Genomic DNA, 17,037 nt, shown 5'->3' on the forward strand with positions numbered 1-17,037 from the left:
TGTTTCTTTATCCCTAGCACTTTGTGCCTGGCACATAGTAAGTGCTTAATAAATGCATGTGTCTCAGTTTCCATTTCAGTTAGAGATCAGTGAAAATAAAGATGTAATTCTCAACCCAACCCCCATTCAAGTTCATGGACCCTCTGAATCCAGGTTAAGAATCCCTACTCTAGATAATAACACTTTGCCAAGGTTTATACCTCCTTGATGTACTTATGTATTTTTTTATTATAACTACCTATAGCCATAATACAATGACTTATGAACAAGTGGTATAAGAAATATCATTCAAGAACTGGGAGAACGTTGTACACAGTAACAGCCATTTTATGTGAAGACTAATAGACTTAACCCTTCTCAGCAATGCAAGGATCTAAGACACCTCCAAAGGCCTCATGATGGAAAATGCTATCCACATCCAAAGAACGAACTATGGAGTTCGAATGCAGATCGAAGCATACTATTTGCTATTTTTTTCTTCTGTTTTATTTTGTTTTCTCTTTCTGGTGGTTCCTCCTATTGGTTCTAATTCTTACTTACAACATGACTAACGTGAAAATATGTTCAACAGGAATGTATATGTATAGCCTATATCAGATTGCGAGCCGTTTTGGGGAGGGGGGGAGGGAGGGAGGGTAAGAAAAATGTAAAACTCAAAAGCTTATGGAAATGATTGTTGATAAATCAAAATAAATTAATAAAGTTAAAAATATAAAGTCAGAAAAAAAAGAAATATCATTCAAGAAATATATGATCAGAAAAGGAGGCAGGCTGGTCATGAAGTGAGAATAAAAGATAACAGATGGGCAGCTTGTGTGCTTACACACACGGGCTTAAAGCACTTCCTATCAGAGGCAACTGACTCAGAGTGCAGGGAGAGACATATTTTTTGGACAATGGGGGGGAGTATATACTGCTTAACTAGACATATCTGTTAGAAGGGCTTTGCTTTTCTTTCTTTTTCAATGGGGGAGGTGGGGAAGGGGAAAGGGTAAGAAGGGGAATTCTAGTTAACTGAAAAAAAGAAAATTTAATTTTTAAAAGGACCTGTAGAATCAATCGATCAACAAGCATCTATGTGAAGCATGGGAGTTATAAAAACAAAAATGAAATAGTCCCTGTCCTCATGGAGCTAACATCCTATTTGGGGGGAAAGGCAGCGTGTATATGCATAAGTATAAACTTTTACCTAGCTCCAACCTTATTTCACATTCTTTCCCTTTGCAGACTCTGAGGCAAACTGGACTACTAGCTAGTCACTGAACTCATGACACCATCTCCTGCCTCCACAGCTTGATAAAAGCTGTCCCCAGTGCCTAGAAATGTACCCTCTCATTGCCAACTTTCAGAAACTGACTTTTCCTTGAGTTCTACTCAAATGCCACCCTCTTCCGAGAAGCCTTCTCTGATTCTACTTGTTACTGCTCCCTCTTTCCTCCAATTTTCTTATGTTACTTTGACTACATTTATTTCCAGATCCTCTGACTCCAAAGCCACCATCATTTCTTCCATACTATACTGACTCTCTAAAGTTACATCTCTTTATTAGAGGGATCTGGTGTCTCAGTGGATAAAACACTGGACCAGGGTTAGAAAGACCTGAGTTCAAACCCTGCCTCAGATACTCACTAACAGTGTGACCCTGAGCAAGTCACTTAATATCTGTTTGCCTCAGTTTCCTCAACTATAAAATGGAGAAAATAATAGCATCTACCTCCCAGGGTTGGTATGAGGAGCAAATGAGATAATATTTGCAAAAAGCACTTAGTACAGTGCCTGGCACATAGTAGGCACCATATAGATGGTTATTCCCTACCCCATAAGAAGCTCATTGAGAGTAGAAGTTTTGTTTTTTGTTTGTTTTGTCTTTGAACACTAATTTGTGTATGTACAAACATACGACATATATATTTTTACATATGTACCCCCCATATATGTGCACCCTATATACACATATAATAGATGCTTAATAAATGTTCATGAAATGAACTGACCCACACCCGTACAACAAAAAAAACAGCACTAGAGTCTTTTAAAAAAAAATCCGAGGATTCTCTGAAAAGTATTATTAATGTGTTCTACTTAACTCAGGAGAGAGCCTGAAAAGTTTATCGGAGAGGAACCCGGTGCAAGGGGCAGCTGGGGGCGGCTGATTCACTTGCCGGCAGGGCAGCCCAGACTGCCCCGATGCCAAGCCACTCCTCACCCCCACACCAATCACCAAATTATCAGACCTCCTCGTTCTGTGTTTGGCTTTTCCAGGCAGACAAAAGCAAAGCTGAGTCAGACTGCTTCCCTTTCCCCAATTGTTTGGGCAAAGACAAAAAGGGCGCTGACGGCCGAACTCTTCAGGCTCAGCAAGCAAACACCTGACCGCTTGCCTAGGAAACCGAGCCTGGAGCTATTAGCAGCTCAGGGTCACACGGACAGACACACACACTCTCCCTCTCCCCCCTCTAGCTGACTGTACTTTCAGCGACTGAGAAAACCACCAGAGCAGAAGGCAGCCCAGTTCCTGAGTTTACTGATCCTTGCAAATACAGAGCCAGCTGATTCCCCATCCACCTACCTACTAGATGCTCAATCCTCCTCTTCAAATTCACTCCTCTCCTTATTGTCCCTTGGCAACTAATATATAATTTAGAGTCCACGTTGTCATATGCAGCAAACAGCAACTGCCTATGAATTAGTAACAAAATGCCGGTGCCGGAGGACAGAAACAAAAACCTATCAACAGTCACCTGTACAAGTACACAGGGTTAAATCTGTCACCTACTTTTTCTACCCTTGGTTACCTAAGGACAGAACTGTGAGCCTAGGCTGCCATGATCAGAAACACAGAGGAGCAAAGAAAGGGCTTTCTGCCTGGATTACATATAATGAAAAGCATTTGGTGGCTCCCTCAGCCTCCCCTCCAATTCATAATAACAATCCCTCACACTGGACCAGCACTTTCACATCCTTCCCCTCTTTTAATCCTCATAATAGCCCTGGGAGATAGGTAGGGAAAGAATTATTGTCCCCTACTTTACAGATCAGGAAACTGAGGTTTAGAGATTAAGTGACTCACCAGTTGGGCCAGACTGAAATCCTGATCGAAGGTCTAGGCCTCCTTCCACAATCTAGCATTGTCTTGACCCCCAGTCCCCTCCATCCAACCTATTTCCTTTCTAGACCGTTGTAAGTATTATATGCCAGGGGTGGTATATAACATATGGCATACATGCCCTGGGGCAGCATATAATACTATGCTCTAGAAGGAAGATGTAATGAGCTCCCTGTTACAAAAAGTCTTCAAGCAGAAGCTATGAAAGAGGTCTCAGTTCAGGTACCAACTAAACTTGATGAACTCTTCTTCCCAATATGACCTAATATGAGCACCCCCGATTCAACAGAACTGGAATGTCAACTATTTTTCCAAGGAGATGATACAGGGACTCAATTAGAGAAAGGTAACCTAGTGCTCACCAAAAAAAGGGCCTATCCTGCTCTGTAAGCCTTGACACCCCCCCCAACCAACATCCCTCAAAAAAGAAAACCCCTATCAATATTCTCTTTCTGCAATGGTACAAAGAGACCTACATCAATCATTGGGCACTTGAATGAAAGTGGTATGACAGGGTCTATTATTCTCTTGAAGTACACTCGTCCTTTTTTCCGAACAGCTGCCAGACCCTATTAGATGTACAGAATGAGGGCTGAGCAGGGATGAGATCCGCTATTGAAAGGGGGAAGACAATAGGCCCCCTTGCACTAGGGATTCGGTCTCTGTATAACATCTGGCCAAAATCAATTTTTGACCTAATGTTTCTTTCATTTGCTATCAGCCTTGGCTTTACGTGGAGTCTGTCATCTCCCTGAGCATGAGAACCTGTGCTGGGCTGCCCTAAAATGACTCTGGGGGTGTGGCCAGCCTTCGGTCACACATGCAAGTGGCACTTCTGACCATGAAGGACTCTATTTTCATGGCCTTGGGCTCTGCCTGGGTTTTTCCTCCCTACTTCTCATAGTTTCAAGTTTCTGAATCCTTGAGAAAATGGTCTTATTTCTTTTGTAGAGAGAATAAGGTAGTTTATGAATCAAATGAGAGTACATGGCTTTCGAATCACAGTAAAGCCAGAATACAAATGTACTATTTAGGCTGGAGAATTTTAGGACAAATGGATTGCTGCCTTCTTTAAAACAAACAAACAAACAAACAAAAAAAAAAACAAGAAGCCAATGGACTTGTTCCTATCCTCCAAGAATTATTCTCTCCTCCCATCCCCCCCAACCTCATTAAAAACCATATTCACTTACCCATAAGACCTCTGGATAAAAGCAGGGTGCAACTGCTGAACACCAACTGTAAAACCTAAAAAAACAAAATGTTGGAAGTGTAAGAGGAAATAATGAGGGCGATTAATGGGTTGTTTGCACATGTATACATACCCACTAGATTAAAGTGTAAGCTGTCATATGCCTGAGTCATTTTTTAACATGCATCTCTCAGCTCAAAAAAGGGATCCAGAGAAGGTCCCAATCCAGTCACAATTCTCTAGGCAGAGCTGGCCACACTCACTATTTAGTTGCAGAGGTAGGTATAAAAATTCTCTCTCCTTTCTCTTTTGGTTTTCTAGAGGAAGTGACACAGCTCTGGAGGACAATAACAGCAATCACTCACATTTCTATACCACATTCTGCCCCATGGAGCTGGCAGGGGAATTATTTTTCCCTTTTTAATTGTTAGGGAAACTAAGACCCAGAGAACTGACCTACAGAATTTAGATCTCTGGACTCCTCATTCAGCCTTCTTTCATGCTGCTCCCCTAAAAGAACTGCCATTGTATCTCTGGTTCAAGTTTTGTTCTGGCCCCAGTGGGCCCTTCCTAGATGTGCGGCTCACCTCTTTCAAACTGAATTCCTAACTCTGACCTGAGCACCAATGCCAAAGTGATGACTGGCCTCTCTGACTTTGGGGAATACTTAATAACCAACAACAGCTTGTTCAACGACAGGATGAGGCAGGGCTGATGAACATGCATTTTGTACTCCACCATCGACAAGCATGCTGAATATAGTAATGTGAGGAGAGAAAAGATGGAGGAAAAAAACAAACCAAGGTTGTTGCTCTCACCGGTGTGAATACTCCTTGGCTTGGCTCCCAGGTACGCCAAATTAACATTTGCTTTCCGGCCATCTATGATGGGGTTGGGGTCTTTACAAGCTCTCTCTGCTGCAGCCCGGTCTGCCATTGTAACCTAGAATGAAGCACATGAGTTCTCAAGGGTCCTTCCCCCAGAGGGTCTTTCTGTACTATAAACTTAGTCTTCCCATCTTAATACTCACTCTCAAGTGGAATGAGTAAGCAAGGAAGGAGGAAGCTCACTCCAAAGGGAACTCAGGGTGTTTTTCCCTTCCACATCAGCTTTACCCAATGCCCACTGGGACAGCTCCTCTGACCTTCCTCACCGCCACTGAGCATAGCCCACAGTGCAAAAAACAAAAACAAAAACCCTCACTCAAAGAGGGATAACAACAATGGCAACAAAGCACCTTTGCTGGTTATCTAGCAAAAAGCACCAGTGGGGCAAGACTTTTAGGTAGATCTGGAACTTTCACATCACAAATAACAAGTGAGAAGTCGGTCAAGCAGAGGGCTCCAGACTCAAGGCAGAGGCTACTCCATCCCACCAAGTCTCCCTACCTTCTCCCACTGGGAGGCACAGGCTTGCTAGCAAAACATGAGGTCACACAACACTTAGGAGGCAAGCTTAGGAATCAGGGATAAACTTGAACACGGAGTCCTTTCATTTTCAGGTTCTCTAGGAGACAACACTGGAGTAGACAACATAGAGGTGACAACTCTCCCCTTTCTCTCCAAGGGCCTCTTGAAGAATTAGGGGAGACTACACATAAACTTTTTTTTTTTTAAACTTTCTCCTCCAAGTCTTGAGTTCTGAAATGAAAGTGTGCTGTGAGCCACCTGCAGGTGCAGGGAACCAGGGAAGATACTCAAACCCAGAGCTGTGCTCTCCGGATAAGGAGCCACAGGGAGGGTCTCAGTGTGCCTAGTGGTTGGGCTATGCATGTGCTCAGTGGGAAACAGGCACCATGGGGGGCGGGGGGAGTGGGAGGAGGGGACGGTTGAAAAGCTGGAGTCTGAGCCGAGTTCAGAGATGGAGGACTGAACGGCTCGCTAGTTTACACAGACGCAAACAGCAACTCCAGCTGAAAGGTTGCAGATAAGATGGTGGGGGAGGGAAGAGAAGGGGAGAAGAAGGGGGGAAGGGGGGTGGGGGAGTAAAGTAGGAGGAGAGAGAGAGACTGGGAGGCCCAGTTCTGATGACAGGTACTATGACGAGGATCCCAACACCCTGGCAAATGGCAGAGAATACAAATGTATTAATTAACTTATTTAAAAACCTTCTAGAGTTCAACCCTAGAGGAAAGACACGTGCGACCGGGGAGGTCGGGATGGGGAGAACCAGCAGACAGCTTGATCACTTCCAACCCCTAAAGTTTTCGGCTTCCAAAGGAGGCGGGGGGTGGGGGAGGGAGGGGAGAACTTGGTGCCCAGCCGGGGTGCGGGGTCACTTACAAAGCCATAGCCCCGGGATTTGCCCGTCTGGCGGTCGGTGATGACCACAGCCTCCTCGATGTCCCCGAAGCCCTCGAAGTACTTCCTTAAGGAGGAGTCAGTGGTGTGGTAGGGCAGCCCCCCGACGAAGATCTTGGTGAACGTGGTATCCTTCTGGAGGGTGTGCATGGTGCCGGCGGGGGGCCGCCCGCTGCTCAGCGAGCACGGCGCCTGTTGCAGGAGCATCCGCGCCGGGGCCGCGCGGGCAGACGGAGCCCGGGGGCCCCAGGGAAGCCGCGCTCGGGCGAGGCGTGCGCGCCCACCACCCCCTTCCCCCAAAAAAAGTGATCCCCCGAAGTGGGTCTCCTTCCTGTTCAAGATGCAGGGAAAATCAGACTGTTTGCTCCAAGTTCAGCGCATCAGGGAGGTGAGAAGCAGGTGGTGCAAGGGGCCCCAGGCGTGCACAGCAAGGAAGAGACGACAGAAGCCCCAGGCACCGGCGCAACCCTCCCACACAGACCTCGAGCCGCTGGGGAATCTCCACCCCGGCTGCAGCCCCGGCTCTTTGTAGGCAGCACCGCCCCCCTCCCGCCCTCGGACCCGCCCTCGTCCCGCCTCCAGCCCGCCCCTGGGCGCGGCGATCGCTGGGAAACGTAGTCCCTGACCCAGCCCAGCCCTGCCCTGCCCTCCCTGTCCTGTCCAACCCAACCTAAGCCGGTCCAGAGAACCCGGCTCTCTAGGACACAAGGTAAAGGCGAGATTTTTGCAGGTCCGGATCCGGTGCAAGTGATGAATGAAAAATAAAAGTCTGCGGGGAAGTGGAAGAGACCCCCCTTCCCAAAGGAAGGGATTTCCCAAATTTGGAGTCAGAATTTAGCATTGTAAGGGGCGTCAGAGATCTTCTCCTCAGTCAGACACCTTCGTTTTACAGAGAAGGAAACTGAAGCACAGAGGGTGACCCAAAAGTCTTAGTGCATTTTTGGAACATCTTGTATAACTAGCGGATTACAAGTAGCAGAAATAGGCCTGGAACTCGGGTCTTCTTAGTCCAAGTTAAAATGAAGAGCCTTATCCGACATACACAGATGAAAGATACTCATGATAGAAGAAAAAAGAAGGAAGGAAGGAAGGAAGGAAGGAAGGAAGGAAGGAAGGAAGGAAGGAAGGAAGGAAGGAAAGAAGAAAGGAAGGAAGGGAAAGAAGGAAGGGAAGAAGGAAGGAAGAAAGAAAGAAAGAAAGAGAAAGAGATGTTCTAATGATATAAGAACAAAAGAAAAAGAATATAGACATACATGGCTCTAATGCAGAAAGAAGAGAAAGGAAGGTGATACACATACACAGATAGATACAGAAAGAGAGAGAGGTGATACACATACACAGCCCTAATGCTCAATATAAGAAGGAAAGAGGAAGGAAGGAAGGAAGGAAGGAAGGAAGGAAGGAAGGAAGGAAGAGTTTGCATTGACTATGTCACGGTAAGGACTATGTAAACCTTAAATTGCTTTTGAAATGCGAGTTATGTTCTGCGTCAGGGATATGGATGAGGTAATTTGCAAATGCTTTGCCTGCTACAATCAGCGCGAAACCCGGGCGTAGGCGCGGGCCTGTAGGTGACATGGTGAGATTCCCGGACCACCAACCTCTCCATAACCCCGCTTCGCTACCCCAGGCCGAGCGGACGCGGACCGCCAAGCGCCTGGCTCAGGGAGCACCGTCGGCGAGCCGGACAAGCCAACTCTCGCAGCCGACTACAAGTCCCAGGCGCCTCGGCTGATGCCCCGGCTCTTGCCAGCTCCCAGACATGCAAAAGAGCCTAGGGCCGGAGACGCGCGGGCTCTGAGTTGATTTGCTCTGGGCAGCCGGGGTCATTTGCCTAAGACATGAACGTTTGCAAAGCAAAACAAAACAAAAAAGTTTGTGCCCTTGGAGCTTGCTTGAGAAAAACTCTTTAATACGGGGAGGGGTGGGGGGATGCGGTAGAAGAGGGGTACTTTGTAATTCGTCTTTTCGATGTACTTTTAATTCTGATGTTTGGATACAATGAGGGCCTGTACCCCAGGAAGTAGGGTTGAGAGAAAGAAAAAGTAGTGAGGTGTCTGGGGTAATATAGCCTGGGACTTGACCCCATGACTAGACAACGGGGAGGGGGAAAAGATGTGAAGGGGGTGCAGGATGTATAGACAACAAAGGGACTGATGAAAAAGAGAGGCACAGACACCTTCCCTCCCTTTTCAGCCTCTCCGCCCCCTCTCCCCCGCCCCAGACAGAGGAGGAAATTGGGCAGAAAGTTAGGGAATCTGACGTTTTTTTTGTTTTGTTTTGTTTTGTTTTTTGCTTTTTGGTGAGGCAATTGGGGTTAAGTGACTTGCCCAGGGTCACATAGCTAGTGTTAAGTGTCTGAGGCTACATTTGAACTCAGGTCCTCCTGACTCCAAGGCCAGAGCTCTATTCACTGCGCCGCCTAGCTGCCCCTTATTTTTCTTTTCTTTTCTTTTTCTTTCTTTCTTTCCTTCTTTCTTTTTTCTTTTTTTTTTTTTTTTGACATTGATTTTTCAATGATTGAGCTAGGGTGGTACAAAATTTCTGTGAGCTGCCCTAGAGCTCAACCTATTCTTACACCTCCTTAGAAAAGTGATTTTTATTTATTTTGTTTTTAAGAAAACTGCCATTCAGAGGATCATAGAATAAAAAGAGGAAGAAACTTTACAGGTCACATGATTAGATGCACCATTGTCTCATTTTACAGAGGGGGAAAATGCGGCCCAGGAACTGGAAGTGATTTGCTCAAGTTCACACATACTGTAAGGAACAGACAAGAAACCAACCCAATAAACCCAGCCTGCCGTTAGGCACAGTCTATGCCTAGCTTTTGTATTTTTAATGTAATCACACAATATCAGAGTTGGAAGAAAACTAGAGATCAATGCCATGAAATATAAAGAATCCTTGAATTTTCCAACTGAACTTGAAATCATAGGACTTAATGGAACTTCATTCTTCAGTGCATTTTACAGATGAGGAAACTGAGGCAAATAGGGTTAAGTGACTTGCCCAGGGTCACAAGTGTTTGAGACCAGATTGGTACTCAGGGAAAGTCTTCCAGACTCTAGGCCCAGTACTCTCTATCCACAGCTGCCACCTCGATGCTCCAGAGTCATGGGACCTGAATTCAAATACTGGATCAAAGCTCACCCACAGAATAAGGGCTTTGCATGGGAGGACCTCTGAGGACCCTTCCAGCTCTAGTTCATTTCCCATTTTGCATGTGAGAAAAGTGAAGCCCAGAGAATAAAGGAAAAGAGCATTTATTAGATGTCTACTAGGTGCTAGGTACTTTATACCATTTGATCCTCTTAGCAATTGTGGGAGTTGGTGTTACTCAATTTTACAGTTGAGGAAACTGAGGCAAAGTCTTGCCTATGGTTAACACAGTAACTGAGGTCACATTTGAACTCAAGTCTTCCTGACTCCCAGCCCAGCTTTCTATCTGCTGTGCTGCCCAGTGACTTACCTAACATCCCACAGCAAGTGGCAGTACCAGAATAGCACTCAGGTCTTCTAAGTCCCATTCTATTTCCACAGGTACCTCCTCCAGGTAATCTACATGGCCCATCTAAATTGAAAACTGTTTAATGGCCACATCAGTTTGATAATCCCTTAACCACAATGATTTGCTTTGATCAGAAATGCTGCAGGATACACTCAATCTAGACATTTGCCAGCCAGGGTAATTATGAATCACCACAATAGTCACCTCAAGGAGGAGGGAGCTCCCTAAAGAAAACTCAGTGAGTTACCTGACCATGTGTTGAACAACATCCATCCCAAGCAGTCAGCAAAGAAACTCTGTAGTCATCATGACATTGGCTGCAGCTCAGATTTAGACATGCTACATAGTCAGCACTTGTCTTTGCACAATCTGAACATCTACCAGAAAGTTCAAATAATCCTGATTTTTGACTGCATCCATACAGTCTGTAACAGTGACCCATGACCCAGCATCCTGAACGGTTATCAGAAAATTGAGGAAAAATTCAAGTGTGTTCAGTGTTGTTTGCTAGTCATGTATTTTATTGTCTTTGAAAATTCATTAACTTGGGTATGCTGTAAATATAAGTTACTGATGATGCTTCGGGCTTTGAATCATCCGCAATTGCATTGATATGGTTATTCCCTCCAGCATAAGCACTTCCTCCTCTGTCCCTTAGTGCTCAGTCTTCCAGAACTGCTACGGGTAGGAAAAAAAAAATCACTTGTTTCTTGGCCAACTCATTGGAGAGGAGCCTCTTTGAACTTATATGGGTTGGTCCTAGGGTGATAAACAAACCCAATCCATACCTGCTAGACTGTACTGGATGCCTTCCCAGCAATTTCTTAGGACCTTTGAGATCTCTGGGTCACCTCTACTCCTAGATGAGCCTTAAAAAGGAGAGCTTTGAAGGAAGAACTCTCAGACCATGTACACCCTGTGTCTGTACCCTGCTTTACATCTGTGCAGTGCATTCTCCAGTGCCAAGAAAGGTCAAGTCAGTCTAAATGGAAGGCATGAAGAGGCCCAAGAATACTACCAGTGAAGAATTGCACTACAGAGTCAGCATAAAAGATGTCACCAAATGGATGTATAACCAGCAAAGGACATGGGTCAGTCATGTATGGAGAGCAAGTGGTAAAAGAGAGTGGGTATGCCACATAATGTCAACACATCTGGAAGAAGGTCCCCAAACAATAGATGAAGCCTCAGTAGATGATTTTGGGAAAACATGGACAAGGCTCCCAAGATAAGGAGTGGGTGGGTTACAGCTGGCAGAGCTGGTACAAGGACTCTTGTCGGTGAGATCGTAGAGCCATCAAGTATATCACAGTGCAAGGCACATAGTGGGTATGCAGTAGTGCTACTATTCTGTGATGTTGTGGATAAAGAGCCAGCCCCCAGAGAAGGGGAGGAGCTGCATTGGTAGAGAGAGTTTTCTCACTGAGGACTTCTCATATACCAATGAAATCAAAGATCTGGTGCTTTCCCTCTGTTAATTATCTATAGTTTATCCTGTATGTATCCTGTTTGTACCTGGCTATCGGCAGTTGTCTCCCCCATTAGATTGTGAGTTCCTTGAGAGCATGGACTGTATTTTGCTGTTTTTTTTGTTTCCTCTAGATCTTAGCACAGTGCCGGGCACATGGTAGGCATTTAATAAATGCTTATTGACTGACTGACTGATTATCCTTATCTTTCACCACTAAACCTTCTAGGCGGTAGGGAATAGAGAATAACAGGAAAACACTTTATATGTGTATGACCCTCAGAATTCTCAAAGCACTTCCATGTAAATAATGATGGTGATGATAATGATAATAATAATGATGTGTATATTTGTTCAGTCATATCCAACTCTCTGTGACCTCATTTGGGGTTTTCTTGGCAAAGATACTAGCATGGTTTGTCATTCTCCAGCTCATTTTACAGATGAGAAAACTGAGGCAAACTAAGTGACTTGCCCAAGGTCACACAACTGGTAAGTGTCTGAGGCCATATTTGAACTCCAGAAGAGGCACCTGATTCCAGGCCTAGAGCTCTGTGCACTGTGGCGCCACCTAGCTGCCTGTAATGTGTATATAGCACTTTGAAGTTTTCAGGGAGCTTTACCTACTGTGTCATTTGATCCTCACAAAACAGTGAGATAGGTCATGTGTCTATTCTACCCATTTTACAGATGAGGAAACTGGAGCTCAGAGACTATAAGACAAGGTCTCATATGTCATTTAATCTTTGCAAAAGCCCTGGGAGTAGATGAGGAGGAGGTAAGGACAGAAGAGAGAAGATGGAGCTAGATGAGATCAGCATCTTGGAGGCTAAGGAAATAGACTCAGAGAGATGAAGAGATTAGCCCAAAGTCACATAGCTAGTAAGTGGGGGGAGGGTCCTGAGATTAAAATGCAGGTCTCCTGATTCCTGGTTCAGTTCTTTGTAAACTGCAAAGTGCTTACTGCAGCAGCATGCACTTGGTGGGTACTTAGTCCAGGATGAACTAGGATAGGAAGTGGTCCCAGTCTTTAAAAATAATATTGTAGCATGGGAAGGGCCTTTGGGTTAAGCCAAAGTTAAGCAGGATTCCATGTGATGTGTCAGCAAGTCAGTAAGCATTTATTAAGCACCTACTGTGTAACCAGGCACTGTGCTAGCTACTGAAGATACAAAGAAAGTAAAAAGACAGCCCCTGTGTTCCGGGAGCTCACAGTCTGATGGGGGAGACAACATGCAAACAAGATACATGCAGGGTAAATTGGAGACAATCAACAGAGAGAAAGTTTTAGTATTAAAGTGGGATCAGGAAAAACTTCTTGTGGAAGGTAACATTTTAGCTGGACCTTGAAGCCAGGGGAACCAGGAGGTCGTGATGAGGAGGGAGAGAATTCCAGGCACAGGGAATGGACAGCCAGTGAAAATGACCAGAGTCAGGAAATGGAGTGTCTTGTGCAAGATAAAGCGAGGAAGCCTGTGTCACTAGATCATAGAGTATTTGGAAGGAAGGAAGGTGTAAGAAGATTGGAAAGGTAGCTTAGTTTAGGCTGTAGGGCATTGTCTCCTAGAATAATTGCTCTATCTTTAGAGCTTGGCTGGTATGTTACTGGGGGCCCCAAATAGGAAGGTAATGAGGGCCAAATAAAACCAGTCAGGCCAAATTAGTGCCCTGCGGGCTGCCAGGCCTTGGCGTGCCCTGTCTGTCCTTGCCAGGCTGAAGCTTCTATTCCTCCCCTTTGTGCTGTCTGGACTCTTCTTCATTCATCCATCAACTTTGCCCTAACAGCAGGAAAAGAAAGAAACCTAACCACCCAGACAGGTTCCTCGCTATTGGAGCTCTGGCCTCCACTCTGAGGGACCCAAGGGAAAGCATCTTTTGAGTGAAGCAGTGTGGAGACTGTCCATTAAAAGGTTCATTCCACAGTTTCTCCTGAAAAGTAACAGTTAAGTATGCTTTTCCCCAAAGCCCTGGACCTGGTCCAGCAGAGATGTTGCTGTCATTTTTTTCTACTCTTAGATCTGTAAACCCTCGACAGAAAGAAATGTAAAGGAAGCAAAGTTTGTCTTTGGTACCCCTAGGCCTCTTTCATCAGAATACCCTCCTCCCCAAACACTTAATAAATGGGAATTTACTGTTCAACGCCATGCCAATCTCCCAATGTCTATCCAAGACCACCGACCACCCCCTCCTCCCCTCCAACCAGGGTTGGAGAAGAACCATGGTTCTTTATCTTTCTTCTACTTCTGCCTTCCCCCCATCAATCAAAACTGCTCTCACCTAGCTATCACATTAGAAAGGATCCAATAAACTAATTAATAGGATCAAGAGGTTGGAAAGATCTTTAGGGAATTGGGTCCAACATGCGAAAACTGAGGCTTAGAAAAGATGTGATTTGCCCAAAGTCATATGGCTAAAATGTAGCAGAGCTAGAATTTGAGCCTAAGTTATTAGAATCCAAATCCTGTTCTCTTTACACCACAGTAAAGTAACCTGTGACCACTAGGTGGCGCAGTGGGTAGAGTGCTAGAGTTGGAGCCAGGGAGACCTGAGTTCAAATCCAAACTTGGATACTTACTAGCTGTGTGACTTTGGGCAAGTCACTTCACCTTTGTTTGCCTCAGTTTCTTCAACTGTAAAATAGGAATCATAATAGCACCTACACAGGAGGTTGTTGTGAGGATCAAATGAGATATTTGTAGAGCCCAGTGCCTGGTACATAGTAGGTACTTAGGAGCTTATTTCCTTCCCTTCCTTCTTCCCTGTGTATTAATCATGATTAAACAAGTAGACATGTAGATTCTGCCCAGGAGCAAGGATTATTAAATGAACAGGCATATAGATTCTACCCAGGAACAAGGACAGTACTAGGAGTCAGAAGACCTAGGTTCTAGTCCTGGCTCAGTCGATGACTGGCTATATATCCAAAGGTAAATCGTTTTGCTCTTATAAGAAAGTGTTACTAGGGTTTTCTTTACCTGTTATCTGAACTATCAGTAACCAGATTGGTCCCCTGTTTCTAGTCTCTCTCCTTTCCAATCTAACTTCCTAAGCTAAGCTTTGAAAATAATTTTTCCAAAAAACAGATGTTGTCAATCCTCTGCTCAAGAAACTTCAGTGGCTCCCCACTGCCTATAGGATAAAATGCAAATTCCTCAATCTAACCAGACTTTTTTTACATTACTGTTTTTCATGTACTCTGTATTCCAGGCAAAGTGGCCTATTTGTTGCTCCCAGAGCTCAACATGCTATCTAGCCTCCTTGCCTATTATATATAGGCTCTTCCCATGCCTAGAATGCATATCTCCCAACCCTCTTTCCCTTTGCCTCTTAAAATACTTAACTTTCTTCAAGACCCAACTCATATGCCACCTCCTACAGGAAGCCTTTCCTAATCTCTATTATTAGTGCTCCCTGCTTCCTCAAACTATCTTGCAATGAAGATTAAATGGAGTCAGAAGACATGGATTCAAATCCCACCTCTAACATTTAGTGCCTGTGTGACCTTGGACAAGTCATTTAACCTTCTTGGACCTCAGTTTCATCATCTGTAAAATGGACTAGATATCCTCTGAAGTCCTTTCCAGCCTGGAGGCTATGATGATATCACCTTATATGAACTGATGCCAAGCAACGTAAGCAGAACCAGAACAGCATACACAATAATAGCAATAATATAAAGGAAAAACCAAAATGAAAGCCTTCAGAACTCTGATCAATGCAGTGACCAAACATGCCTCCAGAGGACTGGTATCTCGTAAATGTTTAACAACCAACCAGCTCTCCAGAAAAAGAAAAAAAAAAACACAGCCTGGCACACTTTTAAGTTTAATTTGCATTCTTAACATTTTCTCCATCACTTTCTTAAGTCTAGACAATCAACAAAGAAATAAATCAAGACCTGATATGCAGCCATTGTCTATTTCTGAGGAATAAATGCTTGCCTCCTTTCCAGCAGGCTCCAACCCACTACTGACTAATGGTGCAACAGCACACCTACTTCCTCTCAGCCTGGGAGAGGTGGCCTGTAGGTGTAGACTGACGCGTACATTTTCATGATGGCCAATGTGTGAATCTGCTTTGCTGGACTGTATTTATTTGTCTGAAGGGAGAGTTCTATGGAGGGGGCAGAAGGAATGAGGATTCATTGGAGATTGACCTTTATCCTCAAAAAAAAAAAAAACAGAAAAAGAAAAGAAGCTCAATAAATGTTTTAAGAAGAAAAACAATCTTTACTTAGTCATGCATGTAATTGTATATTTCCACCTCCCTCAACCTGTAGAATGTAAACTCCTTGAGAGCAGGTTCTGTTCTCTTTTAGTCTGGTGTTCTCAGGGCCTAGCAACATACCTAGTATATAGTAAGCACTTAATAATTGCTTGTTGAATGAATGAATGAATTTCTAAGGTCCTTTATGCCTCTCAAATTTTGATTTTTTTACCCAAATTTCTTCCTACAAAGGTGAATTGGAGAACGGTATTATCTTCCTTTTTCACACTCCTAACTCTTCCTTCCCTCTCTCCTCCCCCCACCCCAACCAAAGCCACAGGGGAGCAGAAAGTGAGCCTGGCTCCTGTGGTTCCTAGGTCCACCCTGCTCATCCTGCCTCTGCACCATCTGTTAGGGTAACTGCCATTCTCGGGCTCCTAAATTGGGCTCCTTCTACTATACTGTTTTGGCAGAATAGTGATCAAGAGTTGATGATCGTTGTCTTTTTTTCTGAAAGTCTTAGCTGCTACCAGGATAACCTTCACAGCTCTCATTCCCAACATATCATCTGGGCACACATGGTCCTTGGAGCTGTGCAATTGCAAATACCTGAATCATCGCTGGCCCAGGGTGAGCAGGGCTCCTGGGGGCCAGCAGGGGCTACAGGTTGCCATCTCCTAGATCCTGTCACTATCAAAGACTTTACTTTCTTAGGGTTTACCTCCTCCTCCTCACAATGGGGGTGGGGGTGGGGAAGTGAGGGTCCTCGCATCAATAGGCCCATAGTCCCACTGTCACCTGCACCATGACTTTTGTTCTCTACCTGACAACTGTTTTCATTCCAGATGAAAAAAATCCTAGATATGGCTCTGGCAAACACCATGGCCTTTAGATGAATTTGTGGGTTAGCTTGATCATAGAATCTCATTGTTGTATTATTTAGTCCAACCCATTTCTGACCCATAATCCCCACCAAAACACCATTAGGCTGAGTTCCTGACATTGAAGGAAGGATCTCTAGGGATAGGTCTCTAAAGAAAAGGAGCTTTTTTCATTGCAAATAATTTTGATTTTCAAGTGTAGTCCTGGGAAGAGAATTCAAGGCTTCTGTGTGTAAAATTACAACAGGGCATTTAGGAGGGGCTCTTAATAAATGTTTATTGGATGAATTAAATGCTTCCTCATGATCCATTTCCCCATGATGCCAAGGCCAGAGTGGCTCTGCACAGGTAGATAAGCTTGCATAGGAATGAG

At 44.7% G+C, this 17,037-nt stretch overlaps 1 protein-coding gene across 1 annotated transcript in view; it reads right to left on the reverse strand.

Annotated features, from left to right (window-relative positions):
• The window catches only part of RBM38 (RNA binding motif protein 38), a 32,452-nt gene extending 25,631 nt beyond the window's left edge, over nucleotides 1–6,821 (reverse strand). The window contains exons 1-3 of the mRNA XM_027848736.1: nucleotides 6,581–6,821; nucleotides 5,117–5,240; nucleotides 4,300–4,354 (exon numbers count right to left, since the gene is read on the reverse strand). Coding sequence (XP_027704537.1) covers nucleotides 4,300–4,354; nucleotides 5,117–5,240; nucleotides 6,581–6,805 — 404 coding nt within the window. The 5' untranslated portion in view covers nucleotides 6,806–6,821. The remainder of the gene's footprint in view (nucleotides 1–4,299; nucleotides 4,355–5,116; nucleotides 5,241–6,580) is intronic.
• Between the last annotated feature and the right edge of the window lie 10,216 nt (nucleotides 6,822–17,037).

This window comes from Vombatus ursinus, unplaced genomic scaffold (assembly GCF_900497805.2).
Source record: "Vombatus ursinus unplaced genomic scaffold, bare-nosed wombat genome assembly UNPS02000580.1, whole genome shotgun sequence".
Classification (NCBI taxonomy): domain Eukaryota; kingdom Metazoa; phylum Chordata; class Mammalia; order Diprotodontia; family Vombatidae; genus Vombatus; species Vombatus ursinus.